This window comes from Fragaria vesca, linkage group LG6 (genome assembly GCF_000184155.1).
Source record: "Fragaria vesca subsp. vesca linkage group LG6, FraVesHawaii_1.0, whole genome shotgun sequence".
NCBI lineage: Eukaryota > Viridiplantae > Streptophyta > Magnoliopsida > Rosales > Rosaceae > Fragaria > Fragaria vesca.
This window is the reverse complement of record NC_020496.1, coordinates 27,442,466-27,466,999: the sequence shown is the minus strand read 5'-3', so window position 1 is coordinate 27,466,999 and position 24,534 is coordinate 27,442,466. Positions and strand designations below refer to the sequence as shown.

General features: G+C 38.6%; 6 protein-coding genes across 6 annotated transcripts; 1 reads left to right on the top strand and 5 right to left on the bottom strand.

Moving 5' to 3' along the window:
- Window positions 1-729: 729 nt before the first annotated feature.
- LOC101295731 (vacuolar cation/proton exchanger 2-like) lies at window positions 730-5,146 on the bottom strand. Its single transcript, XM_004303862.1, has 12 exons — window positions 5,040-5,146; window positions 4,618-4,953; window positions 4,471-4,538; window positions 4,213-4,241; window positions 3,408-3,604; window positions 3,056-3,268; window positions 2,445-2,585; window positions 2,213-2,329; window positions 2,067-2,120; window positions 1,866-1,982; window positions 1,445-1,541; window positions 730-1,043 (listed from the first exon to the last, which is right to left on the bottom strand). Exons 1-12 carry the CDS (start codon window positions 5,091-5,093, stop codon window positions 1,015-1,017), a joined length of 1,452 nt encoding a protein of 483 aa, XP_004303910.1. The 5' UTR covers window positions 5,094-5,146; the 3' UTR covers window positions 730-1,014.
- Window positions 5,147-6,883: 1,737 nt separating this feature from the next.
- On the top strand, window positions 6,884-10,275 carry LOC101295436. The gene is made up of 4 exons (XM_004303861.1): window positions 6,884-8,184; window positions 8,358-8,403; window positions 9,054-9,237; window positions 10,119-10,275. The coding sequence occupies exons 1-3, from the start codon at window positions 7,070-7,072 to the stop codon at window positions 9,213-9,215; spliced, it is 1,323 nt and encodes a 440-aa protein (XP_004303909.1). The 5' UTR covers window positions 6,884-7,069; the 3' UTR covers window positions 9,216-9,237; window positions 10,119-10,275.
- Window positions 10,276-10,548: 273 nt separating this feature from the next.
- Window positions 10,549-13,735, bottom strand: LOC101295149 (glucose-1-phosphate adenylyltransferase small subunit, chloroplastic-like). Its single transcript, XM_004303860.1, has 9 exons — window positions 13,389-13,735; window positions 12,997-13,293; window positions 12,645-12,914; window positions 12,336-12,515; window positions 11,976-12,079; window positions 11,742-11,853; window positions 11,460-11,558; window positions 11,188-11,307; window positions 10,549-10,924 (listed from the first exon to the last, which is right to left on the bottom strand). Exons 1-9 carry the CDS (start codon window positions 13,662-13,664, stop codon window positions 10,808-10,810), a joined length of 1,575 nt encoding a protein of 524 aa, XP_004303908.1. The 5' UTR covers window positions 13,665-13,735; the 3' UTR covers window positions 10,549-10,807.
- Window positions 13,736-14,704: 969 nt separating this feature from the next.
- On the bottom strand, window positions 14,705-16,987 carry LOC101294866. The gene is made up of 4 exons (XM_004303859.1): window positions 16,838-16,987; window positions 16,644-16,743; window positions 15,570-15,953; window positions 14,705-15,264 (listed from the first exon to the last, which is right to left on the bottom strand). The coding sequence occupies exons 1-4, from the start codon at window positions 16,936-16,938 to the stop codon at window positions 15,136-15,138; spliced, it is 714 nt and encodes a 237-aa protein (XP_004303907.1). The 5' UTR covers window positions 16,939-16,987; the 3' UTR covers window positions 14,705-15,135.
- Window positions 16,988-18,242: 1,255 nt separating this feature from the next.
- Window positions 18,243-19,181, bottom strand: LOC101301230. Its single transcript, XM_004305816.1, has one exon. The coding sequence runs from the start codon at window positions 19,179-19,181 to the stop codon at window positions 18,243-18,245; it is 939 nt and encodes a 312-aa protein (XP_004305864.1).
- A 1,516-nt stretch (window positions 19,182-20,697) lies between these two features.
- On the bottom strand, window positions 20,698-24,046 carry LOC101300944 (uncharacterized membrane protein At3g27390-like). The gene is made up of 10 exons (XM_004305815.1): window positions 23,953-24,046; window positions 23,634-23,742; window positions 23,334-23,526; window positions 22,876-23,012; window positions 22,493-22,781; window positions 22,238-22,344; window positions 21,920-22,085; window positions 21,636-21,831; window positions 21,304-21,544; window positions 20,698-21,091 (listed from the first exon to the last, which is right to left on the bottom strand). The coding sequence occupies exons 1-10, from the start codon at window positions 24,044-24,046 to the stop codon at window positions 20,698-20,700; spliced, it is 1,926 nt and encodes a 641-aa protein (XP_004305863.1).
- Window positions 24,047-24,534: the final 488 nt, after the last annotated feature.

The window sequence follows — 24,534 nt, the reverse complement described above, 5'->3', positions numbered from 1 at the left end:
ATTCTCGAGAAAGTTTAGCTCCTAATAAGGGAAGATACTTCCTCCGAGTTGGTTGGACTTGTGTGTTCCAAGTATCTTTTATTGCTTACATTCGGCGATCTGAATTCATGATTAACCATTCAAAAATTAAATCAACATTTAAAGCTCATCTCCGAAAAATAAAAAAAATACAAAATCAATATAAGCAAATATCGTATACTACTTATTTAAATGCATCAAACAAAATAACAGTTGTGGTGAAAGTGAACTGTCTCATGATCATTTGTGCCAGTATTATGTCAAAGCTCCACTGCTCTGGTGAGGTAATAAGATCCTGTCTTCTATTCTCAGATTGAACAAAACATGACCCCAACTTTTGAAGTACCCAAAGAACTGATAGAAGAGCCCTGCTTTATGGAGCTCTGAAGTTAGAGGAGAGGAAATAGTACTCCACAGCTCCAATAATGTAAAACAAGTGTAACCATGCACACTGGTACATGGATGAGGATGAACACTATAAAAAAAAAAAAAAAAAAAAAAAAAAAAAAAAGAAATGAGGATGAACTACCACTACAAGTTTGTATATGCCATAATTGACTGGAAAGAAAACATACATACCATAAGTCAAATTAAATTCCACCCATAACTTGGTTTCCCTTCCTTCTTTTCTCTAGCTAACAGCACAATATAAGGGAAATACATGCATTCCTTTCTAAATTTTACATTTGAATTTACAATTCCTGATTATGAAACAAGCATTGGAACTATATCCTATACCCAGCTATGTTTTCTCAGCTCCAATGTGGCATGGGACAGAACTGCATTTCCACTGGCTGCCTAGTTAAAGTGAGAAAAGAGCAACACCATTTCCTGGCACCATGGTAGATATTTCAACTTGTAAAGCTATCCGGTATCCATATGATGCTAAATCTTCTAAACTTCACCTACTCTTGATCGCCGAGGTTTCAAGAGGCTACTGACAAAACCACTGCTACAGTACATGCCATTGACTTTGAGTAATAGTAATCGATTCATTTAGTCATCTGTCTCAGGGGGCTTGTCCTCTGCAGAAATGTGCATGAAGCAAAAGTAAGAAACGGTTATATAGAAAAGACCTTGATGAACAGGATGGACATAGTGTTGAATAAGAAGAGTAATCTGAAGTAATAATGATGTAAATACTAAGGACAAATATATGTCTGAAGTGATTTTCCACAAAAAAGAACATGGATATAGGAACAAGTAGACAATATGCAAATACCCTTTATGTATGATAGATAAAAGTGATTCCAGCATAATGTCTCATAACTGTTTGTATGCTTCTAAAACAACTTCTTGATAGCATTTCAGAGGTGACAATCCTCACATATTCATACTAGTCAGGGCCAAGGCATTCACTGAAAATCTAAAGACACTTTGAACTCTTACAAAGAAATAAACAGTAAGGAAAGAGGTGATAACTCACGGATTGCAGTAGGGTCTATATGTACAAAGAAACTTCCAGCAACAATAATGTAGCAAAGAATGAGCATTAGTCCTTTGAAGTAGTTAGAAGTTCCCTCCTGCAAGTTCAAATTATGTTTCATGTGAATAAAAACACAGATAAATCTCTATACACGAAGGAAACACCTTAAACCGGAAGATTAATGGGCTTCTGTGTGTATAGTGTTGTATTCAATATTTGTATTGTTATTAAATGCCATTTTCAAAATTTATCTTCAGTACTCCCCTCTGACATCAAAGTAAGACACTCCATAGCAGTCCGAAGCTTTCAAATCACATCTCAAAGAACTTCCAAGTACCCATATTATATTTCGATCTTTCCATACAAAAGCATTCATATATAAATATAAACGTATAAAAGGAATATTGGTCAAGGGACTCACCTGTAGCATGAAAGCTACCACCAGAACAGTTATGAAAAGAACAGCTGTCTCAAACAGTTGGAAATTCAAGTCCATAGAGACCCCCATTGACCACCCAACCATCACACAAAAGGGAATCTAGAGCAATAGCAACAACATTAGTCAACCACGACTTCAGAATGATATAGGTTAGTTGCAATCCATATAAGGTTTGGTACTCACTCCAAACATAGATATCTGCGTTGACGAGCCTATGGCCACTCCCAAAGTTATATCCTACATGATACATGGAGTCAATGTCAACAACAAGAGGATGATCTGTGATATACATGATACTGTAAGATGATACCAATAAGACAATCACTTACAAGCTTGTCTTTCATGGCAAACATAACAGCACCTGCATGCTCTGCTGCATTCCCAACTATTGGGAGCAAAATAACACTGATAAATGCGACGGGAATATTCATTGCAATAGACGCACCCTGAGAAACATTATTCCACATAGAGCTTCCACATTAGAAAACTAAAAATCATATGAAAAAATTGTAAGGACAAAAACAATATCTAAACAATAATATCTTTTACAGGAAGTAGTACCTCTATCGCATTAACTAAATATTCTGATAGGACTGAAATCCATGCAGTTAGAATAGTGAGCCAAATTATGGATTCACATTTAGTGATTTCAGGAACCTCATTGTCATCATCACTGGCGTCACTGTGAATCTCCTCCCCCTGCTATTATACCAAATTTTACATGATATCAGATCACATGAAAGAGACATTGCATGAACGTTTGGAGAGAGAGCAGCCATTTTTCATTTCCTTATCATTCTTCTGTCACTGCCAGTGAGCATAAAACTAAACCTCACTTATGTTGAGCCAATAACATATTTGTTATGAGACCCCCCAAAAAAAAATATGAATTCTAACATGGTATGATTCACTGGAAGAATGACTTAATAGTTATTCAAAATTTAATTATACCAGCAAGAGTTATTCTGTATCCAGAAACACATTCTCTAAAGTATTTGCACCAAGAGAAGATGAATTTAAAGGAATTTCCAGTGGTTATGCTTAATCCATATCCAATTTTATACCAGAGTAGAATGTATAAGTGTAGAATTTAGTAAGAAAATTTAAGGTCCCTCATCGGTGGATCCCAAAAAGAATGAATTAAATAATCGATGTTTTCCTCTGGTACCAACCTCATCAACTGGGACATATAGACTCCGCTGGCTCTTCAGCTGAAAAAACAGATACGAAGCGTATGCCACAAGCATAATGCAGCTAGTAAACCTTGAAAGGGCTAGTTCAGACTTCCCAAAGTGCAACTCTGTGTGAGTACTGTGAAGTAAAGCTGGAAAGAGAAGACCCATGACTGCCATCAACAGCAATCCAGAGTTCACAGCAGCAGTTGGCTGGGCGTATAGAAAATTGTTGGTTTTAGGTCATGAAAAGGTATAGATGATATAGAAAACATAATAGAAACTAAGACCAGCTAAACACAGTTCTTTTTTCCTCAAAGACTGACTCACTTGGCCTTAAACAAGAACATACCTTGTTGAACACTTGTGGCCTCGTAGAAAACACAAGTCCACCAGCAAAGAATGCACATCCAAGTACAAGCAACATGTTTGACAGGATTGAGCCCAGTAAAGACTGTTGAACAACGCGAATCATGCCATTTCTTAGAGCATATATTGAGATAATCAATTCTGTGGCATTTCCAAAAGTGGCATTTAGAAGGCCTCCAACTGCAGATTTTTCCGGAAGACATAATCAGGACCATTCATTCTCAGAAAAAGGAAAAAAAAAAAAAAAACAAATAGGTTTAAAACTTTTAATGTCCAGATAAAAAAAAAATAGCTGCCAACTCTAAAGTTAGTGCTGTCAAATGGTTGAAAATCATCCATATCTAACTACTGTTGTAAAGGAGATGTTAAAACCATACTAACAATCATACATTATTTGATTTCCGCATAATGGCCTCTATTTTCTTATAGGATTTTCATTTTCCATATTGACTTTGGGATTCTAGTGCATAGAAATATCATAAGAATGTTTTTAATACGCTGAACATTTGCTTTTACCAATATGCATATTGAGGAAAAACATCTGTGATCCAGATAGAGTATTGGCTGGATGAGTTGACATTCGGTTATATATATATTGCTCAAGAATCACAAAATTTTCGTTCTACATATGCAGTAAATTTCTTACGGTGTTCAGGTTAAAAGCTTACAGTTTTATGAATACTTAGCAATATTGTAACCAGTAAACTCAAAAACTTTCAAAAAACCCAAAAAAGATGCCTTGAAGGGGATATAAAAAAAGCTAATACAGAGGGTAGCTACACAATTACCTGTAGGTCCTGTGTAGCAGGCCAGCTGCCTGCATTGAAACCAGTCACAGTGTATTAGATACTCATTATTGCACACTACTGATTGCAAGGTTAGTATGCAGGGCTACAATACTATAAATAATATTGTTCAAATGATGAAGCTAACTGAAAATCTGCTCAGTTTAAGGATGTTGATGATTCACTTCTGAATTAGAACTTGATACCTATATTCAGCACTCACACATACATAGAAAAAGAGAAGAGAGGAAGAAGTCATACTCTGTAGCATATCCTAACCGCTCCGCCAAAGGTATGATGCCCAACAAGCTTAGAAGGAAGACCCAGCCCTGGCATGCACTTAAGTAATAAATATACAAACATACAATCCAAAACATATATACACAGAAACAGATTTAGGCAACTTACATGATGGCTAGTCACTTTATCAACTACGATTGCTAATGGGCCAAAAGGCATGAGCAAGTTAAGTCTTGAGGAGAAAACTACAGTTCTGATGCTATTAACCACAGTATTCTTCATGACCCTGCGATAATAGCTTCCTGAACCACTAGTATATAGAGCTTTGAGGTTAGGCTCAAAGGTTCCTGAACCACTAGAATATAGAGCTTTGAGTGGAGGCTCAAAGCTTCCTGAACCACTAGAATATAGAGTCTTGAGGGGAGACTCATCCTTTTTCTCAGGAGCAGCAACTAAGCCCTGATCATCGTATCCCAATATCGACTTGAGCTCCATCGACCCCATCTGATGAAAATCCGAAAACTTTGTTAAACTTCATTTCTCACTACCAATAGCCAATGCATAGCTCTAATGACAAAAAAGAGGCTGACCTCAACGTGCGAATGTAATCTAACTGTGGCTGGATCCTTAGCTTCAGTATCCATGGGGTGACAACACAAAGCTATGCCAATCTATCAACAACACTTCCATCTCCAAACACGCGCATTACTGTTTCATCACAGCTATTCACAATATCAATACATATACAGAAATCATGGCACAAATCAAGAAATGCACTCAAAAGATTTTCATAGCCTACAAAATGGCCTATACATACATATCTATTATGTTTTCTAATACAACCCATATAATTAATTTCAATACCCAAAATGAAAATTGGATATCAGCATATACTTCACAACCCCATAATCCATTCACCTGATTCTACAAATCCCAGATAAAAATGTATGTTCTTTACCTGATATGAATAAAACCCATATGAAATCTTGGATTTTCAACCCCAATGAATCCAACAAGAACAAGAACTAACCTTGTTGTAATCGATGGAGTATACATAAACGTGTCATGTAACCAATGGGAGTTTTGTGGGTGGTTTTGTTTGGGTTACACCAGCAGATTCTCCAAAAAAAAAACTGAACCAAAACAGAAAAGGAAGAGTTTGATCTAAATTTCTTTGTGTAAGAAAAAGAAAGATCAGTCTGAAATCCCTCCCAAGCTAAATAATCAATGGAGGGTAGTTATCAAGTCTACCCCAAAATTGATAATGTGGTTTTGATAAATGGGGAAAGTGAAAACAAGAGTATGAAAAAAGAGACATGTGAATGGGGTATGGATCCCCAGCCACTCGAAGAGCCCGGCATTATCGCCTCACAAACGCGCATTGGCTTCCGTCCCTATTTTCAGACATGCGAAGCACATTTCTTCTTCGATTCCATTCGAGGATGTGAGAGTGAGACCTTTCCCGTTTCCATAGGACATAACACGTTTGGGGGTGCTTTACGTAGTCCACACCAACCATCCTTTTCTTTTTCATTTCCCCGCCAACTCAACAGCACGAAAGAAAGAAAGAACAATTTTTCACACACAAACATAAAAGGGTTGTCGATTTCCTTTCCTGTCATAGATTTATAGTAACAAAAGAGTGAAAAGACAATGTCAATGTCAAATGCATTATGCATCTAATAATTTTTCATATTTGAAAAGCATAGTGTATCCATTTCGGTTTGCCTAATAACGTTATAGTATTTAAAATCTTATGTAGACGAGAATGAGATGTCTAATTTAAAGCTAAAAGTTTAGCATAAAATGGCCGAACCAGCATCAAAAATCGTCTGTTGCACGTGTTCACATTTTGCTTTTTTCTTTTTTGTTCAAAAAAGTCTACATTTTGCTGTTTATTTTTGGTTTGTCCGTTATTTTCAACAACAAAAGTCCACATTTTGATGCTTATTGTGGCTTGACTTAAAACCCAATTTCTTTGCATCATTTTAAAATTGATATTTAGAACACGGTTCACTGTGACAGAGATACTATTTGGGCAACCACCTATTGTGGTAAGGTTGGTTGAGTTGTCTAGTATATATAATCCTCCATGTATGTCTAGAGTTCGAGTCTCAACTCTCATCAATTTGTGGCCGTCTGTTTTGAGAGGCCTTTGGGTTTGTGAGCTTGCGGTGAGAGGTTAGTGTGGCTTTACTAGGATACTCTCGTAAACATCAGTCTGAATACTGACTAGAGAAGTGTATTATTAACTCACTAACGTAACTGTGTGACTCGCTACCGGTCACTCCCAATCCAACAAAAAAAAAAAAAAACTTTCATATCTGGGCCAATCCACAAACCCGAAGTCCAGAACTCGCAGGCCCAAACAATGGTTTCCTTAAACTGCCCGAAACGGCGTCGTAAACACTTCCCTGAATATGAATGTCACCGCGAGCAGAGACACAGTGCAGAAGAATCGGCGATGATGGAAGAACGCCCTCTCGAAATTTCCACAACCACCGCCTGGAACTCTTCGCTCAGGTCAGTAAAGTCCTACATTCTCCAAATATCTCATTCAATCCATCGCATATAGCTAGGGACGATAACGACGACGACGACGAAAGCGCGCCCTAATACAATGTCAGATGAAGAAGACTCCATGGAATTAGATAGGTTCGTAGTCGAGAAATGCCTCAGGTGCGGCGGCGACGGTGCCAGTATGAAATTGCTGGTGTGTAGTGTGATTGGGTGCCTGATTGCTATCCACGAGGAGTGTACGTCTTCCCAGCCTGAAATTGATGAGACTGGAAAGTTCTACTGCCCTTACTGCGCTCACAAGAGAGCGCTGGTGAGGACAGAGAAGCTGAGGAGGAAGGCGCTGCGGGCCAAGGAGGTTCTGTCCATGTTTATTATGAGCCGTGAAGTTAGTATTTTGGGGAATGGTGGAGATGAAGGTGCGGTGCGGAATGTAGGAGAAATTGAAGGCATTGGGATGGAAGCAGATGAGCATGTAAGTAAGGGGAATTCCGAAGAGCAATGTGTGTTGGAGAGACATGAGTGTGATAAGAGGATTGAGGATAATGCAGGTGATGGAATTAATCAACGAGATGGAGATAGTGCAAGGGGGAATGAAGGGAAGAGTCCGGGAGAAGAACAGATGCGACCGGAGGTAATGGAGGTGCCTGAATCAGGTGATTTCCAGGGCGGTTCTCCTGTGTTGCGAAAGAAGCATTATAAGAAAAGAGCTCAGAGAGTGCAGGTTCAGCGTGTGATTCCGTTGAGGATAGTGTCTTCTCCATTGAGAAAATCATCCTCTTGCCAGACTGAAGCTGTGGAGGAGGATGGCGAGAAGCCAAGTGAGAAAGACACTAGCTCCTCTGCCTCCGAGTCTAGAAAAGTTTCGGAATTGGACCATAATAATGAGAAAGGTAATGACTCCGTCAAGTTGAGTGACATTCCAGAGTTGGACCAAAATATTAAGGCTGCTACTTCCTCCGAGTTCAGAAGAAGTCCAGAGTCGAACCAAAATGAGAAAGTTACTACCTCCTGCTTTGATTTAAACAAAGTTCCAGAATTAGACCATAATGAGAAAGCTACTATCAACTTGTCTTCTGAGTCGAGAGAAATTCCAGAGCCAAGCCAAAATGAGAAAGCTACTGAGGTCCTCTCCAAGTCAAGAAAAGTTCCAGATTCTAACCAAAATGAGAAAACTACCTCCTCCACTGAGCCAATAAAAGTTCCTGAATCTGGAAGGTGATCATGAGTTATAATTACAGTTCTCATTTTTGTTACTCTATTGAATTTTATATGTTTCCTATGTAAATGGAATTAGATGTTAGAGTCATTTAAATTCCCGTATAATTACTAATTGACAACCAATCATTACTCCTATTATGCAGTGAAGAATTTTTATTTCATAATGGCAGGCGGAGGAGATTTAACTGGACAGCTGATGAGTTGAAAATGTTAAAGGTATGTGTTTGTGGTCATAGTCTTCCTGCCTTTCTGGAATAGATGTCAATAATCACATGTCATCATCTGAAATAGTATCATCTTAGCATGCCTATACCCGTACCAAGAGTATTATTGATGCATTTAGAAACTTTTATATGTTTTCTCTGAAGAAGGGAATGGATTGTGAGAACATCATTTTTTTATCTTTCCTAGAAGCTGTAAAAATGGACATATCATGTACTAGTTCATGGCATGCACTTTATGCAATGTATAGCAAGTTACAACTTCCAACGACGTTATGTTTTTTGTGGTCTCAATGGTAAAAGCATGGCAGAGGGTGGGTTCTGTAAGGTTATCTTAATGGACTTGCTAAGTATAAGAAGAAGAAGAGAAAAGAAGCATATCATAAAAGTAATATGAATCACCAGGAATTTTCAAATTTTTGTGTTATTAGTTAGTCAGATATTCTACATTCTCCTTTCTATCTAGTATTTAAGAATTTCTCAGATTTTGTTCTTTTGGAAGATTTGCATCGACTGATCATAACAAAGTTAGAAATATTGCTGGTCAGGGAATGATTAATGCTTAGATCTGGGTATGGTAGGGGCAGTGTCTCTTTCTGATTTGGTCTGGTAATTGGAATCTAACTTAATATTCTTATGCTCCAGGAGGGAGTACAATTATTTTCTGCCCGAGTAAACAAAAATATTCCTTGGAGGAAAATTTTTGACCATGGTAGTCATGTTTTTCATAAGACTCGGACTCCAGATAATCTTAAGGATAAGTGGAAGGTCCTGTGCAGAGAAGCCTCTGACAAAAAACAAACTTGATCAGTTGGACTCTGAGTAAAAGGTAAATTTGGTACCATGTTATTTATTTTATTTTATGGTTCAAAATCTATGTCAAAGAACCTATGCATTGATATTTATGTAAAGTTTTAAGTTTAGACTATTATGTAGGAAAAGTTTCATATAGCTGAGAATATTGTAGCTAGTCTCTCTTTTTGAACCATATGCTCATAATAAGTTTGTTTGCCAATTGGATAACTGACATCAAATTTGTTGCCTAACAATCACCATGATGATATCATTTACAGTTATCTGATTGTATTTTGAGAACTTCTGTGCTTACTGCCCAATGGCACTAAAGGATTTTGAGCAGCATGCTCTTTCATGATGTGCTGTTAGTGATGTGTGAGCTGTTAAACCTTGTAACAGGTGGTTTTAAAATCTAGCCTCTTTCTGATAATCTTCAAGAGAGCTTGGGAGAAAAAAGCAACCCTTATATATATGTCAAAGGAGCAAGTACAAAGGTTTCCATTTGAATTTGAGTTATAATTATCTTCAGTCGATAAGTTGGAAAAGAAAAAGAAAGAATGTATTGATTTTGAATTTGCTAAGTGCTGTGTTGGAGTTAGTCTGCATGTACTGCTTCCTCTAAATTGAATTTTGAATGCATGAACCATTCACTTTCCATTAGTAGATAGCTATAGGTAACTGGGAAGGAATTTTAAGCTATGATTGATCATGTAAATCCCCCGAGTTTGAAGAGTGTCAAGTTTAAAGAGTGTCTTGTCCTATTCTTTTGCAGTATCAATATCTGTCTGTTGAGTGGTTTCAAGGTAGCTGTCACTGAAAAAAATTGACTGAAAACATAGTAGTTCGTCATAATTAATATCTTGCATCGTCAATGACCTTTGTCTTTTCTTATGTTTAATTTGGAGATTGTACTAGTCTATAACATTGTTCAGGAGGCAAGCATCATTGTGAAGCTTTGGAAACTTCACGGAGGAAGGAGCTTCACCCGTGTAACATATGCCGAGTTTGTAGAAAGGATGCTGTATGTGGGAACCAGCTCATTGTTTTCGGTCAAATTTAGTAAACATCGACATGGTAGTTAGATCAAGAACAAGCATGGGCAACAGTTATTTAGAGATTTTAAGTTTTTCCAATAGAAGAAGGCAACCTAAATAGGTTAGAGAAACTGGTTATGGGATTCACTTTCCTAGTTGGCATCTCTTAAGCACTTTGAGATTAGCATATTATTGTTATTTACCAACCAAAATTCTAATGTAAACCCAGCCAACTCGAAGTGAATCCCTTCACGAGTTCTTTTTATATAACACACAAGTTAGCACTGTGTGTTAAGCACTGCTAAGTTCTCGAATTACGTAATGACAGACTTTATTTCAGATAGAGATAGAACATCTACAAGAGAAAAGAAGAAAATATCCGAGGTCTCTTCCTCTAATTACATTGTAGTACCGTGAAATATACATTGCATGATCAGAAGACAGAACCCTCAAAGTAGATTTGCTAAGTTTGCTTAGACCAAAGAGAGCATCATAGTTCTCCCAGCCTGGTAACTAGTACAGAAAAAGCCTTCGTGGTCAGCAAAATTTAAACAAGTGGAAAAATGGAGATTAGATAACAGTTCCACAAGGAATCCAGGCATCTTTGATCACTGTGACAATCCCGCTTTTGATGAAATATCCATCCGTTTCTCTTGCTGTTTCTTGCACATTGTCACTGTTGATAATCTGTAATTTACATATACAATTTCAGTGGGAGAGGATGCATAATGTATAAACAACAGCATAGACAATAACTTGCAGACAAGTCTTCTTATGTCTCAGTGATAACTCTCATATATTGTTATTTCCTTTGTTAGCAACTTAGCATTAAACTTTGACGACTGAAAAAACCATCACCAAGAAGCTATAAGCTCTTGAGGGATTTTCTGTTCTGTTTTGGAAAGATGTAAGAGCAGAACTGGCACTTCAGACTAATAAGTAATTCTAACCTTCACATTGTCCCCAATCCGAGCATTCTTGTCAATTATAGCTCTCTTAATGTGAGAATTCTTTCCGATACCAATTGGAACAGAGCCTTTCTTAGCCATGAGCCTCCTGTCAACATCCGTCTGGCAAATCATAATAAATGCATCAGTTAAATCCATTTAACCCACATATATGTTAAGTTGCTGAAAAACCATGATTTCAAAGGTATATATCATGCCGTCTACTTAAATGCAGTGGGTTACCATTACATCTACTAATCTACAATAGGTTTTACCTCATAGTAGTCTGCCCCCATCAGTAATGTGTCTTCAATAACAGCACCTTCCGATATGCAAGAACGAAGCCCAATAACAGAATGGTGAATTTTACAGTTCTGCATTAAGCAAAAGATATAAAGGGTGTGTTTAGTTAGAATAGCTGGAATACTGTATTGATCTCCATCACATTCTTAATAATAGAATATAGATATGAATTTCTTTGACATGAAAGAGAACAATGGACTATTGCATTGACATACAAGTTGGCAAAATGCCAACTTTTGCTACCAAGAACTTACCTTTATCACACAACCTTCGCCAATAACACTATCTGTGATATCAGCATCAAGCATTTTGGATGGGGGCAAATACCGAGGTTGGGTATAGATTGGGGATGAACGATCATAGAAGCTACAATGTAAAGTTCAGAATTAGGCAGGCATATAAAACCAAGATTAAATTGATAGTAATGAGGAAGGCCGTACTTGGTAAAACAGAACAGACACACCCAAGTAGTTTTAGAAATTAAGTACCTGAAATCAGGAATTGGCTTTTTAGTTATTCCCAGATTGGCATTATAGAAAGCTTCAATGGTACCGATGTCTTCCCAGTAGCCATCGTACAAATAAGCTTGAACCTGTCACCATCAAACAATCATTACTCTGAGTGCTGGATCAAGAGATCAAAAAGCCACGAGAGAAGTTGTGGCAACACAGGGAAAGTTTACTGGGCCAGAGTGCACAGTGGCACTAATGCTTCACTAGAAAGAAAGATATTTTCATTTTGAACTAGAAACAGAGATATTTAAAACCAAATCATACTAGTTTCTTGCTAGTGTGATTGATAGGAAGGTAAGAATTACAAAAACAAAAATGCATGAAACCAAAACTTACTCTCAAGCCGATGGAAGTTGCACCGGGAATGACTTCACTCCCAAAATCATTTGCTCCAGGAAATTTCTCACGAAGCAGATCTAACATCACATTTTTGCTCACAACATATATACCCATACTGGCGATGTAAGGCATCTCTTTAGCTCTCTCATCGTCAAGACCCAATATGGTTGTATCTACCTACATTAAAACAAAAACAAGATATTTTGCTATCAATGACACGGCCAAAGCCACATGGGATCCTGATCACAATTAAACAAATAATTTACATATAATCAAATGAAAAATATCTTCAAGTAGGTGTTTTACCTTCATAGCTTTGAGTTGCTCCCCTTTAGGCTTCTCAGCAAACTCAATAATCCGACCCTCATCATCAATCTTCATCAAACCGAAGGCAGTAGCGCGTTTCTCATCCATGGGCAGAGCGGCCACAGTGATATCCGCATCAGTCTCTCTATGAGCCTGAATGAACTTCTCATAGTCCATTCTATACAAATGGTCCCCGGCAAGAACCAAAAACTCCAACACATTGTGCTCTTCAAACAGCCACAAGTACTGCCTCACAGCATCTGCAGTACCCTGCAAAAACACAACCAAATCAAACTCAAAATCCAATCGCAGACAGCAAATTGAATACAAGCCAATCAACATTATCACCCACCTGGAACCAATTGGGATTCTCCGGACTCTGCTGCGCCGCAAGAACCTCAACAAAGCCTTCGTTCTTGTACCCTCCCATGTTGCTGGCGTAAGCACGAGAGAGATGACGATTGAGAGAAGCGGAGTTGAACTGCGTGAGGACGTAGATCTTGGAAACGTTGCTGTTGAGGCAGTTGCTGACCGGAATATCAATCAGCCGGTAATTCGCTCCCAACGGAACAGCCGGCTTCGCGCGCTTCTTCGTCAGCGGATACAGCCTCGTCCCGGCTCCGCCTCCCAATATAATCCCCAACACACTCTACAAACATCACAACCAATCCAACTAAAATCAACACATCTCCCGAAAACAAATGAGACACAACTCACAACTCAAAACTCAAAACTCAAACTCACTCTGCTCGCGTCGGGATCAAGACACGTCTGCGAGTTCTTGGAATCGGAAACAGCCTTCGGAGACACCACCAGTGGGGCCCTCGTGGTGTTCGGAGGAGTAGAAGTCCTTAAACACGTGGCAGGGGTCGGGATTTTGGTGCCGGAGAGACCAGAGCCGCTGAAGGAAAGCCCTCTGGTTAGAGACGGATTCGTTTTCTGGGTTTGATTCGTGGCAATGTTAGACGTAGACAGTCTCAACGTGGGAACACCGTTCGCTGCCATTGATGAGGAAGCCATGGAAGAAGAAATGGGAGGAAGTATTTTTTTTTTTTTTTTTTTCTAGAGTGGGAGATAGAGAGTGTTGGAGTGAGGACGAAGAGACTAATCACAGGCTTTGATGGAGAGTTTTGGACAGTCTCTGCCCTCGGGGAATGGAGCGTGGACGGTGGGGAGGAGGGGTAGTACGGACATTTGGTGATAAAGAGGGATTAGCCATGTGATTTGAAAAGATTAATAATAGAAGTAATGAGACGGAAGGGAAGGAGAGCCAAAAAATGATATCGCAAATCCCGAGTTGGGTTAAACAAGTGGATGGCAATGAAGAGGGAGAGAGGTGGGTTGGATTGGTCACATGTGACATGTGGCATGTGTTGTGTTGCCTTCGGTCTTAGATTTTGTGTCACATAGTTACTATGCTTTGCCTTCTTTGTATATTTAGGAATATTCTAGGGTTTTTAATATTTTTGTTGGCAATGTATAATATAAGCTTTGGGGAATAGTAATGGCGTGACAAGAAGACAAAGGAGGATACTCCAAGTCTTAGGACTACTCTAGGGCAATTATTTATGATATCACTTTGATCATGGAATACGATATTTCTAGTTTTATGATCATAGTATTGAATATTGGAAGGTGACTCTGGGTCAGCTGGTGTGGACACGTAAACGAATATCATCCGTCGATGTAATTTTCGTATGGTAAATACTTTAACAGTAACAGTAACAGTAATAGTATGACTATAATGTTAGTGTCTTTCAATCATTTCTAACGTAACGTTGGTGTCTTTTAATCATTTCTAACATGTTTCAACGGTTAACAATCGTTCGCGTGTGAGCAATAATATAACTATGATATTGGTGTCTTTCAATCATTTCTAACATGTTTCAACGGTTAACAATCGTTCGCGCATGAGCAACCGTCTGCATCAATATACAATATTGGGGTGAACAGCAGCCTACTCCAGATATCAAATTTCATAAAAAAGGAAACCAATCAGTTTCTATGGAAAATCATTGCTTTCATGCATGGAATGATGTTATCACATCAGTTCTGTGATTCTTCTGTCAAGGAACAATTCAGATCATAGGGTAATAATGCAAATAGGATAACAGAGGAAAAGGAGAGGCAAATCATTTCAGACTAAAAAGTTGTCGATTTAGTGAGAATATACTAACTCTAAACACAAAAATAACGGAGTTCATAAACCAGACCAATTGTTGAAACTACAGGTTATGACCAAGTGAGGCTACTTTATATCATTCTGCTTGTAGAATTAGCTTTGGCCACAAAAAGCTACAATCTTCTACCTGTGTAGTTACCTCAGTGCATTTCTAAGACAGTGGACTTCAATCAAACAACACAACAAAAGAAATAATGAAATGAAAAGCGAAGCATTTCTCATTATCTCCATGTTCAGTTCACAAACTGAAAATCTGCATAAGTAGTTGTCCACTCAATGGTTTGAGCCATGATTGAGTCAATGACTGAATCAACCATACAATGCACGCCATGGCTCCTGTTCATCCTTCGATTTTTTTGTTGGCTTCCATGTGATTTTGCCTCTTGAGAAGTTTACCTGACAAGTGTTTGCCAAAAGTTCCCCAATTTCATAAAGTATCTGGACAAGAAACCACATAGAGTTAGACGATAAATAGCAATCCAGAAACCTGGTTTATAAAATGTAGACCAGAACTAGAAAGAAGAAGAAAAGAGGAACAAGGCTAAAAGTCATTTAATATGTGCAGCAGAACCTAATAAAACTTGGCATATATCTTGAGCAAATTCGTGCAAGAAAAGATGAAGAAGATAAAAATTCTATCACGGTCTCTAAATATAACTCGAGTTTTCCCATATCACACCACAATTTTGAAGTAAAATTGAATTAGAGAGTTGCATTAGGTAAAAAGTAAATCAAGTGGTTACCTCAAGCTCTTCTTTATCAGAAATCCTCTGATCCCTTTGCCCTATGAGAATAAAAGTTGGCAAATTCAAGACACGGACCAACTGAAGAAGGCAGGCTAGAGGTTCATAATGAATCTGTAATGTCGGTGGTGCTTTCTGGGTTCGAGCAATGATGGCCTTGCTTATGTCTGTTTCTGCACCTATCTGTATACCATAAAGTGAACCTTTGCTGTCAACCTTTGTTGCAGATTTACTGTCCCATTTTAGCTTGGATGATGCAACAAAAAAGGGGGCAACAATTGTGGGGATTGAGGATGATTTTAGTCCTGCTATTTGAGCCAGAACTTCATTAAAAGCACATGCTAGTATCGGAGATTCATAATATTCCATAAGCAACACTGACACCTGAAAACAAAGAATTAAAAAGAAGAAGATTATAATTACTTAATTAGTGATCTCTATTCTCTATAATATGTAATCGCTAGGGTATATAAGAATATAGATGATTGTTCAACACCGACCTAAGAGGTTAAACTTTTGAAAAGAGTGACAAACCATCAAATATCATCCTGGTGCAATAACTAGAGGCTAAGAGCAGTTAGCTCACAGATTAGCAACTCAAGCTTTACAAAAAGTGGCAAAACTACAAACTTGATCAGATACTGTAATAATTAAACAACAATAAGGTACGTAACCCTGAAGTTATGGCAGGACTTATGAAATATCAGATAAGAAGGGAACAAGATTTGCAGACATTCACTACTGGGTTCCTACCAGCTCCTACATGCTTTCTTAGAAATGTTCAGGCAGGTGAAGACCTCTAAATGTTACAGAGCATTCTTAAATTTATACTCTAAAAAGATTTCATATGTTAAACGGTTTCATCGTTCCGAAACAGATACATTCTAAACCCAGATTGGCATTAATTTATCTTCCCCCATTCTCACTATAACACATTCTCTCAAACACAACAGTACCCCATTTCTCAAAACCTAATCCAAGATAAATCACACAAACACATGCAAGAACATCAATCTGAAACCCTAGCTGTGATTCCAATTTGACTGAAACAAAAACAGGGCTTAACAAACAAACCTCAAATTGACCCTGCTGATCAAGGAAGTGACGAACTTTTCCAGAAGCTTTGCAGTTCCGGATCCCATAGCGCTCCAGCGAAAGCTCGAAGCTTTCTTCTCTGCAACAAAAATTACAGCCCTAAATTCAGTGATTCATACCAAATTTCAATTCGATTTTGAAGCTTCAAGAAGAGGAAGAAGAAGAAAGCTTACGAGACGGAACCAGTTGGGTTAGGGTGAAATGCGTCGGAGATGGCCTCGCCGAAGCCCTCTGGGTCTTTCAAGAGAAGCACTACCTTTGGACCTAGCTTCATTTTCGTTTCTCTGCTCTCTTTCTTCCTTCAAACCAAACGCAGCGCTTCGTCTCTGTATATATACCGCGGCCTATTTTTATTTTTTCTTTTTCTTTTTATTCCCTTCCCATTTTATTATTATCAATTAGTTCTTCTTTTGTTAAAGTATTTATTCTGGTTAATCGCCCGCAGTGGTAAGGTTGGCGGAGCTGCTTATATAAAGTCGAGTCACAACTCCTGTTAGTTTGTGCTCAGAATGATTGAGCGGTTTATGGTTCGCCTGTGACTGAAGATTAATCTAGCTTTGTTAGGATACTCTTGTCAACCTCAGTCTAAAAGATTAACTATGTATGTGTGTTATTAACTATTAATGTTTGGGTTTAATTCAGTGTCCTTCATTTATATTTCTCGTGAATGTAGAGTTACGGGGATGAAAGACTTGTTGTACGGAACCCAATTATGTACAAGTATTCCATTTTACTCTGCAATTGAAATGACAAAAAGATTAACTCGAATTCTCATGTTAGTCAAACTCCCTAATCGCTTAATTAACAATATCAGGCATATCGATATTCTCTCTTTCTTTTGGTCTCTCTTTATCATATTTATCATATTTTCTCCACTCCATCTAGGCCTTAATAACATCATTATCTCACATAATTTCAAGAATTTTGTAGGTAGTCACTATATTATTTGACTGGTTGCGGCGAATGTGAGGTGATGACCGGCCAAGATAGATGGACGCTATTTTGATTGTTGAAGTGTGGAGGCGTATTAAGTAAAGGTAAAATATGACTTTTGACCTTCACAAAACGAATTTATAGAAAACGCATTTAAAGGGGGAGAGACATGTATAATTTTTCTTGTCGCTTTTGTTTATGCGATATTTCAAAGCCTGAAGTTAGTTTTTGACTTAATTTCCATTCATTTCCCTTGCTAGACAAGGGATACTAGAAAAAGATGAGACTTACAGGCCGGCCATTTAGCTTGAATGTTAAAAGCAGGTCAAGATTAACTCAAGGTTGAATTTTTGGCTGCAAAGCTCAATTTCTTTTCCTGCATTCATAGACACATTCCCCAGTATCAATACTCCAATAGCTTTCCTAACCAATCCTAGAAGCAACACTAAAATGGATCACATCAGTCATTGAAGTTCATTTATAATTTTACTGTATACTTGTATTAAATTGAACAAATACATGAATGATACTAACTTACAATGTACGAGAGTTAAAACCACTGTTTGTTCTCTTGTGTTTCTAGCTATTGCTAAAAGAAAACCTGTGAGAATGCACCATATATAGGCAAGAATCTAGCTAGCCCCCTCATTCAAGCTTATATGCATGAAGAAACAAGCAGAAATCAGAAGCTGTTGTGTTAAGACTCCGAGTTGAAAAATAGGCACTGCCATTGTCACTGTCTCCACATTGATCGACGCCATCTCCCCTGTCATAATCGTTCTCCTCCGAATCCGGCGCCCCGGGCTTGAAGATAAACAGACCATGACCTGTTCCTGGACTACTGAAAAGCCAGTCATGAACATCCCAAAAGACCTGGACAGGAAGCATGTTCACCATCACAGTCTGGTTCCCTCTGAATTTCCACTGCAAATTCTTGACATGAACCAACACAATGCCGTCTATGCTAATCCACATTTCGGGGTCTTTTTGCCCCGAAGTTGAGCTCTCCACAACAATGTCATGCTCTTTCCTCTTCTCGTCGAATCTCACCCTAGTGGAAAAGCTTTTCTTGGCAAACACGTTTTCTTTTTTGTAGTACATAACGGCCTCAGCCACTGATGGCCTTGCTTTGGTTCTCTTGTAAGCCTTTTTCTTCATGTCTCCCAATAGTAACACAACTTCTTCATCGCAAACAAGCGCAACGTAGAAGTCATGATTCGGTTCTGGACCTCCTACGAATTTAGCAGACCGAAGGTCCCAATAGACTTCAACATGAGTCCCTTCAACGGCAAATGACTTGTACCCTTTTTTGCTCCAAAAATGCCACGGCTTGAGGTCAATCTTGCAAGTGTAATGAAAATCACCTTCTAGACTATCGATCCTTACGCTCAAGGAATGGTTCATGAGATTCTTGCACCAAATGACCGTGACCTTCCGCCAGTTCATTGCAATGTTGGCAAGATGAACACATGTCACCGTGCTTTGTGCCGTTTTCGACGTCACAGGGTCATCGGTGAGCTTCTCTGCTAATGGGGGAGGCTCATGTATTGAATGACCCCGCATCGAACGACTAAATGCCTGCATCTTTGCAGATGCTAGGGCCACCAAATTTGTTTTCCAAATGAAATACAGTGCTTTTGAAAAGGGTTTGGAACAAAAATGGTACCGGAAATAGTAATACACTCCCAACAAGGATCAATGATGGAAGGAACCTAGATTCTTGATTATGTAGCACTCAATATTCATAAACTTTCTGCCACCTACATTTTCAGATGTACCTCTACATCAACAAAATACACCAAAACCTCTCATAAACAAGTATAACACAGAAGCTTCATATTAACTTACCAACAGGAAAACTTGGATGAAAATGAGAAGATTGAAAGCTCACAATTTACCCTCTAATTATGATCTTTGGCAAATTTGTTACATGGATTTGATCAATGTGAGTACCAGAATAATGGGAAATCGATAAGGAAATGGTTTTGACAGAAAGATCAAAAGATAGTATGCAGGAGAGGCATGGCAATTGTTAATTTTGTGGAGAAAAAAACTCAATTCCAGAGGTTATAAACTATAGAGTTGCCGAAAGAGAAGGGCCAACAAAAAAATCATACCAGCAAGATTTTTTTACTATTTACAGCTCCTTATTTGTTCACTAGGGTGATATTAACGCGGCTTCCAAGCTTGGTAATTTGGTACCTTGACAGCTATCAGGTCTTTAACATCCCAAATATATTTTGACCATATGTTGTATTTTTACTAGAATGCTTCAGATTTTTCAACCATTTATCTGGTTTTTTCTCCGGAGCCATATGCTTTGTTCTGTTGACTTTGACGCTTTTTCAACCATTTATCTGATTTTTTCTCCGGAGTATATTCTTTGTTCTTGAGACTCTGACCCTTTTCCAACCATTATCTGGTTTTTTCCTCCAGGAGTATATGTTCTGTTCGTCTTTTTCTTTTTTGACTCTTTTTTGTTCTTGCTTGAATTGCATGAGGCAATTGCATGAGGCGTCAACCCATACTAAAGATGCTCGTTTGTTTCAGCAAATGTATTTCTTATAACGAGTATGCAAAGTCTTCGAACAGGTACATGAATAAACAGGTATAACAAGATCGTCCTGAACACACCAAATAAGGGAAAAAATACTTATCCGAAGGAACACTTGTAAATTGACCAACATAAGTAAGAACCAAAACTACCATTCTCTCAGTTGCATTGTCATTACAAAATCTAAATCAGTTCTTCTACTCAAAGGGTTCAATCTCCAGTCCACAATATTCGATAAAAAGGAAACACAATTCTCTACCTAGCTACCATAACAAGCCTATATGTAAATGCAATTTTACATAAATCATACTCATAGTCTCATACTATGTTCCCTTTGTCATAAGAATCCAGTTCTGCTACATAGACAATAATCTCTTCTCCTTCCTTCAAAATCGTTCTGATTCTCATTATCCATTGAAATCTTCCTCCTGTTGTCATAAGTATTCCATTCTGCTACAGCCACAACTTCTTCTTCTCCTTCCTTTGATTCTTTCCGCTTATCGCTTCCCATTGAGCTCTTGTTCCCACTGTCATAAGTATCCTGTTCTAAGACATCAGAACAATTTCTTCTCCTTCCTTTGAGTCTTTCCAATCCTCACTTCCCATCGAAGCATATGTATCTTGTTCTGATACATCCAAAACAATTTCTTCTCCTTCCTTTGAGCCTTTCAGATTCTCACTTCCCATCGACCTCATGTTCCCATTTTCATAAGTGACTAGTTCTGCTATGTCCACAACAATTTCTTCTCCTTCCTCTGATTCTTTCCCATTCTGACTTCCCATCAAACTCTGGTTACCCTTTCCGGGATGTATTATTCCTCCAATGTGATTACCAGAAGCAGCAGCCTGAACTGCTTCTAGATACAGCACCTTTACCAAATTTCTGAAGCGGCGCCTGAAGGTTGGCACCCTAGACATGGAAGCTACTAGACCCTGTAGTCTGAGACGAAAAAACTTGTTAGTATGAGAACTGAAGTCCAATGACCATTCACGAGAACTACAACAGGAACATTATAATCTGAACCATGGAACACAAATAAAGACGGCTTTGCGAATGAAACACTACTGATGCAAATGAAATGTTAATGATATCATGCTACCACGAATATTGAACACCAGAAGAGATATCATATATAGAATAAATAAGTGCACCTTCTAAATATGGCCTGCAACTGTGCTCTCCGGACATGATCTGCAGATGAAAATGCAGTGTCATCCCACTCCTCAGGTGTTTCATTTTTGCATTTCATGAACACATATCTCAGAGCCATTTCTTCATTTGCGTCCACTTCCAGATTCTTGATTTGCTCTTTCATGACCAACAATGGCCCAATGAACCAGTCAAACACTTTATCCTTTGGCCCATTTGACTTTGTCAACTCTACATCATCAGCTATGGAAATCAAATTAGAATATTCATCATTAAGCTCAAAGTAACTTAATTATAAGAAGCAAAGAAATGGACGAGTAAACCATAAACATACATATTACCAACCCAGACGAAAGAGACTTGGCTGATGCAAGAAGACATTGCAATAGCGACCAAGCAGGCAATTTGACTCCTAACTTCTTACAATTTCCCTTCAGAATGCATTCTTCTACATCTTTGACATCTATCAGACCATCATGGAGGAGAATTCTACCATTAATCTCGCAAGATTTAAATAGCCAGCCCCACACCTGTAACAATAGAACGTGAAAAACAACATGTACTCAATCATTCTATCTGCAAAACAATATTGCTATATAACCTCTGGCGAGTCCTTACCTCCATTGCTTTATAACGGTGGAGTGCCTGCTTCCAAATTCTTGAATGTTGCGACACAAGTTTTGACCTTATGGTGGCTTCTCTACCATTCTTCGACTCATTTTTATCATTGTCACCAGAGCTCTTCGTCCCTGGGCAAGAGCTCATATGTCTACGGTATATCGGCCTGGCTGTCACAGAAATGTGTCTATAATTAAAACCAAGACTCCAGCTAATTAGAAAGAAAAGGATTGGGAGCGTCACTCTCCCTATAAACCATTTCATTTCAAGATGCTGTAATATTGATACAGCTTTTTCAAACAAAAATCTGTAATATACCTGGGAAAACAGGATCCCTCGCTCAAGTACAGTAAATCATTTACATATTCATCATACAGTGAAACCACTGAAACTATGAAGGCAAGTCCCAGGCAGACCGAGTCTTCCTGGAAATCATATAGTTCTGTTCAGATAAACTCCAATATCCCAATACAAACAATAAATAAAAATGACGAAGTAGAAAACCCACACGGCAAGACTTTCAGAAAGTATAATAAAACTCAATAAATGATAAGAAAGCAAACGATAGAGTACCTGATACACAATGGCAGCACTATATAGTCCTAAAAAGAAGCTGGACAAGAAAGAAGCTACTACGCCTGCAACAACTGCCAGAGGCCATAGAAGAATGGCAAGACCGGCAAAAGGAACACATGCTGTTTCCAAGAATGGTCCCTCTCGGCCTATCAAATCTTCTAATAGCCTCTTCCATCCTTTAAACAGCATGCATGGACTTTTCCATAGTGCAACAGCTGTAATCACAGCCACATCCACTGGGACTCCAATCAGACTCACCAACAAACAACCTGGCAGTTTCAATAACCTAAAAGGAAAGACCAAATCCGTCAGAAATTCCTGGATTCTATATACATACTACTCTAAAAATGAAAGAATTGAAAAGAAGTAAGGTTTCTTACTCTATATCCATGGGCTTTTCATCGGCAGGCATCTGTTCCATTAGTTCATCCATGTAGGAGAAGTAAGAGTGGAAACAAAAATCTGTGAAATCCTGCACGACTACGCAGCTGCCTTTAATTGTCGACCAAGTACCATCCTAGAACAAGAAAAAAGTGAGCAAACCTATCTGAAGTGCCAAGAGCCTAAGACTTATTATTTTGTCAATTACACATATTAACGTTGTTATAGATTTGTCATGGCACCACACAGCTAGAAACTGATGAGAATTCTAGTTCATAAAACCCAAAAAAGATGACATAATGAATGCAGTGTATTACCATACACCCACAAACCCCATGCTTATGTTTTGGTTCAAACTTGAGATAAAAAGACAATCATTAAAATGACATTTACAGTAACATCAACACAAGTATTACTTGCAGATGAAACAAATAGCGTAAGGAGACAAGAAACATACAGCAAAGCAGTGGTAGAACTTGTCAGGAACATTCTCGCCAACAGCCTCAAATGTCGCAAGAAGGGGAGAAAAAAACCCATATCCAATCCCACCTAAAAGACTCCCAAAAACTCCAACGACCGGCCAAAGGACAAGCGGCACTGGCAGTAATACCAGCGCTAGAACCTTTAACACAAGCCCAAGCCTCTTGCTTCTGAAATAATAACAGAAGCACATAGCTAGCATAAATAGCCAAATCCATAATGAGATCATCATACATAACTCGTCCCTACATAACGAGATAGATAGATTGGTGCATACCTAACCACGCAGTAGTACGTCCAAACAAAATGTGCTACCCAAAGCCCAGCAATCACAGCTGAATTTCCAATAAAAATAATGCATAGCACCACCGGACCAATGATCGCAGCTATCAACCAAAACCCATTAATCCATTTTTAATAGACACATCAAAACTGAAAAACATATCCAATAGCTATATATACAGTCATACATGGATGCAGTGAAAACATGTACACTTTCATGGTGATCTCAAATTTCCCGATAGATAATATGCTCTGAATTTGAACTATTGTGCCTAACTTAACTTGAAGAAACAAAATGAAAGGGTGTTTTTTACCTTTAACGACGCCAAGGACAAGAAGCAAGAAGAAGAAGGGTAGGAAGGAGATGAAACTCCATAGCTGGGAGAAGAAATTAGCCGCAACGTCCATCAAAGGCCCCCCCTAAAGAGTCTTGTTGTCCTATAATCGTAGGGCAAAGAATTGAAATTTACTGAGAAAAAACAGAGAGAGCGTTGTTCTTGGAGGCATCAAGCTCCACCCTTCCTTTATCTCTGAGGCACGCGAAGAGGTTGAGAATCTGAGAGACTCGAAGCGTTACGTGGCGCGAATTCAGGAACCCGTACGGACACGTGTCGCTCTCTGAAGCCATCATGCTGTTACGACACGTGACTATATGTGACGCCCTAGTCACGCTTTTGGCGGGAAAGAATCTACTTTCTTGTCGTTTTCTGGTCCAAAGTCGGCAAAGCCCAACCACTCCGCAATAAAAGCGGACTCGGATAGTAATAGGCCCACACACCCGGCCCAAAACCCGACCCGGTTCAGACACACTCTCTTCCGTACTATAAACTTTGTCACGGTGGTTCTCCAAAGGTCTGTGTTTTTTTTTCATCATTTCCATTTTTCTCGTTCTGGGA

Excerpts from the sequence above, each read along its gene's own strand:
- LOC101295731 (XM_004303862.1), bottom strand. The coding sequence starts at position 5,093 with ATGGATACTGAAGCTAAGGATCCAGCCACAGTTAGATTACATTCGCAC. Across the intron at positions 3,605-4,212 it reads CTGCTACACAGGACCTACAG|TTGGAGGCCTTCTAAATGCC; the intron begins GTAATTGTGTAG and ends AAAAATCTGCAG. Across the intron at positions 2,121-2,212 it reads TTGCCATGAAAGACAAGCTT|GATATAACTTTGGGAGTGGC; the intron begins GTAAGTGATTGT and ends TGTATCATGTAG.
- LOC101295436 (XM_004303861.1), top strand. The coding sequence starts at position 7,070 with ATGTCAGATGAAGAAGACTCCATGGAATTAGATAGGTTCGTAGTCGAG. Across the intron at positions 8,185-8,357 it reads AAAGTTCCTGAATCTGGAAG|GCGGAGGAGATTTAACTGGA; the intron begins GTGATCATGAGT and ends TCATAATGGCAG. Across the intron at positions 8,404-9,053 it reads ATGAGTTGAAAATGTTAAAG|GAGGGAGTACAATTATTTTC; the intron begins GTATGTGTTTGT and ends CTTATGCTCCAG.
- LOC101295149 (XM_004303860.1), bottom strand. The coding sequence starts at position 13,664 with ATGGCTTCCTCATCAATGGCAGCGAACGGTGTTCCCACGTTGAGACTG. Across the intron at positions 11,308-11,459 it reads TGGGGGCAGACTACTATGAG|ACGGATGTTGACAGGAGGCT; the intron begins GTAAAACCTATT and ends ATGATTTGCCAG. Across the intron at positions 10,925-11,187 it reads GGATTGGGGACAATGTGAAG|ATTATCAACAGTGACAATGT; the intron begins GTTAGAATTACT and ends TGTAAATTACAG.
- LOC101294866 (XM_004303859.1), bottom strand. The coding sequence starts at position 16,938 with ATGAAGCTAGGTCCAAAGGTAGTGCTTCTCTTGAAAGACCCAGAGGGC. Across the intron at positions 16,744-16,837 it reads AACCCAACTGGTTCCGTCTC|AGAAGAAAGCTTCGAGCTTT; the intron begins GTAAGCTTTCTT and ends TTTTTGTTGCAG. Across the intron at positions 15,954-16,643 it reads ATCAGCAGGGTCAATTTGAG|GTGTCAGTGTTGCTTATGGA; the intron begins GTTTGTTTGTTA and ends CTTTGTTTTCAG.
- LOC101301230 (XM_004305816.1), bottom strand. The coding sequence starts at position 19,181 with ATGCAGGCATTTAGTCGTTCGATGCGGGGTCATTCAATACATGAGCCT.
- LOC101300944 (XM_004305815.1), bottom strand. The coding sequence starts at position 24,046 with ATGGACGTTGCGGCTAATTTCTTCTCCCAGCTATGGAGTTTCATCTCC. Across the intron at positions 23,527-23,633 it reads ACGTACTACTGCGTGGTTAG|AAGCAAGAGGCTTGGGCTTG; the intron begins GTATGCACCAAT and ends TTATTATTTCAG. Across the intron at positions 21,092-21,303 it reads TTGCAGGCCATATTTAGAAG|ACTACAGGGTCTAGTAGCTT; the intron begins GTGCACTTATTT and ends TTTTCGTCTCAG.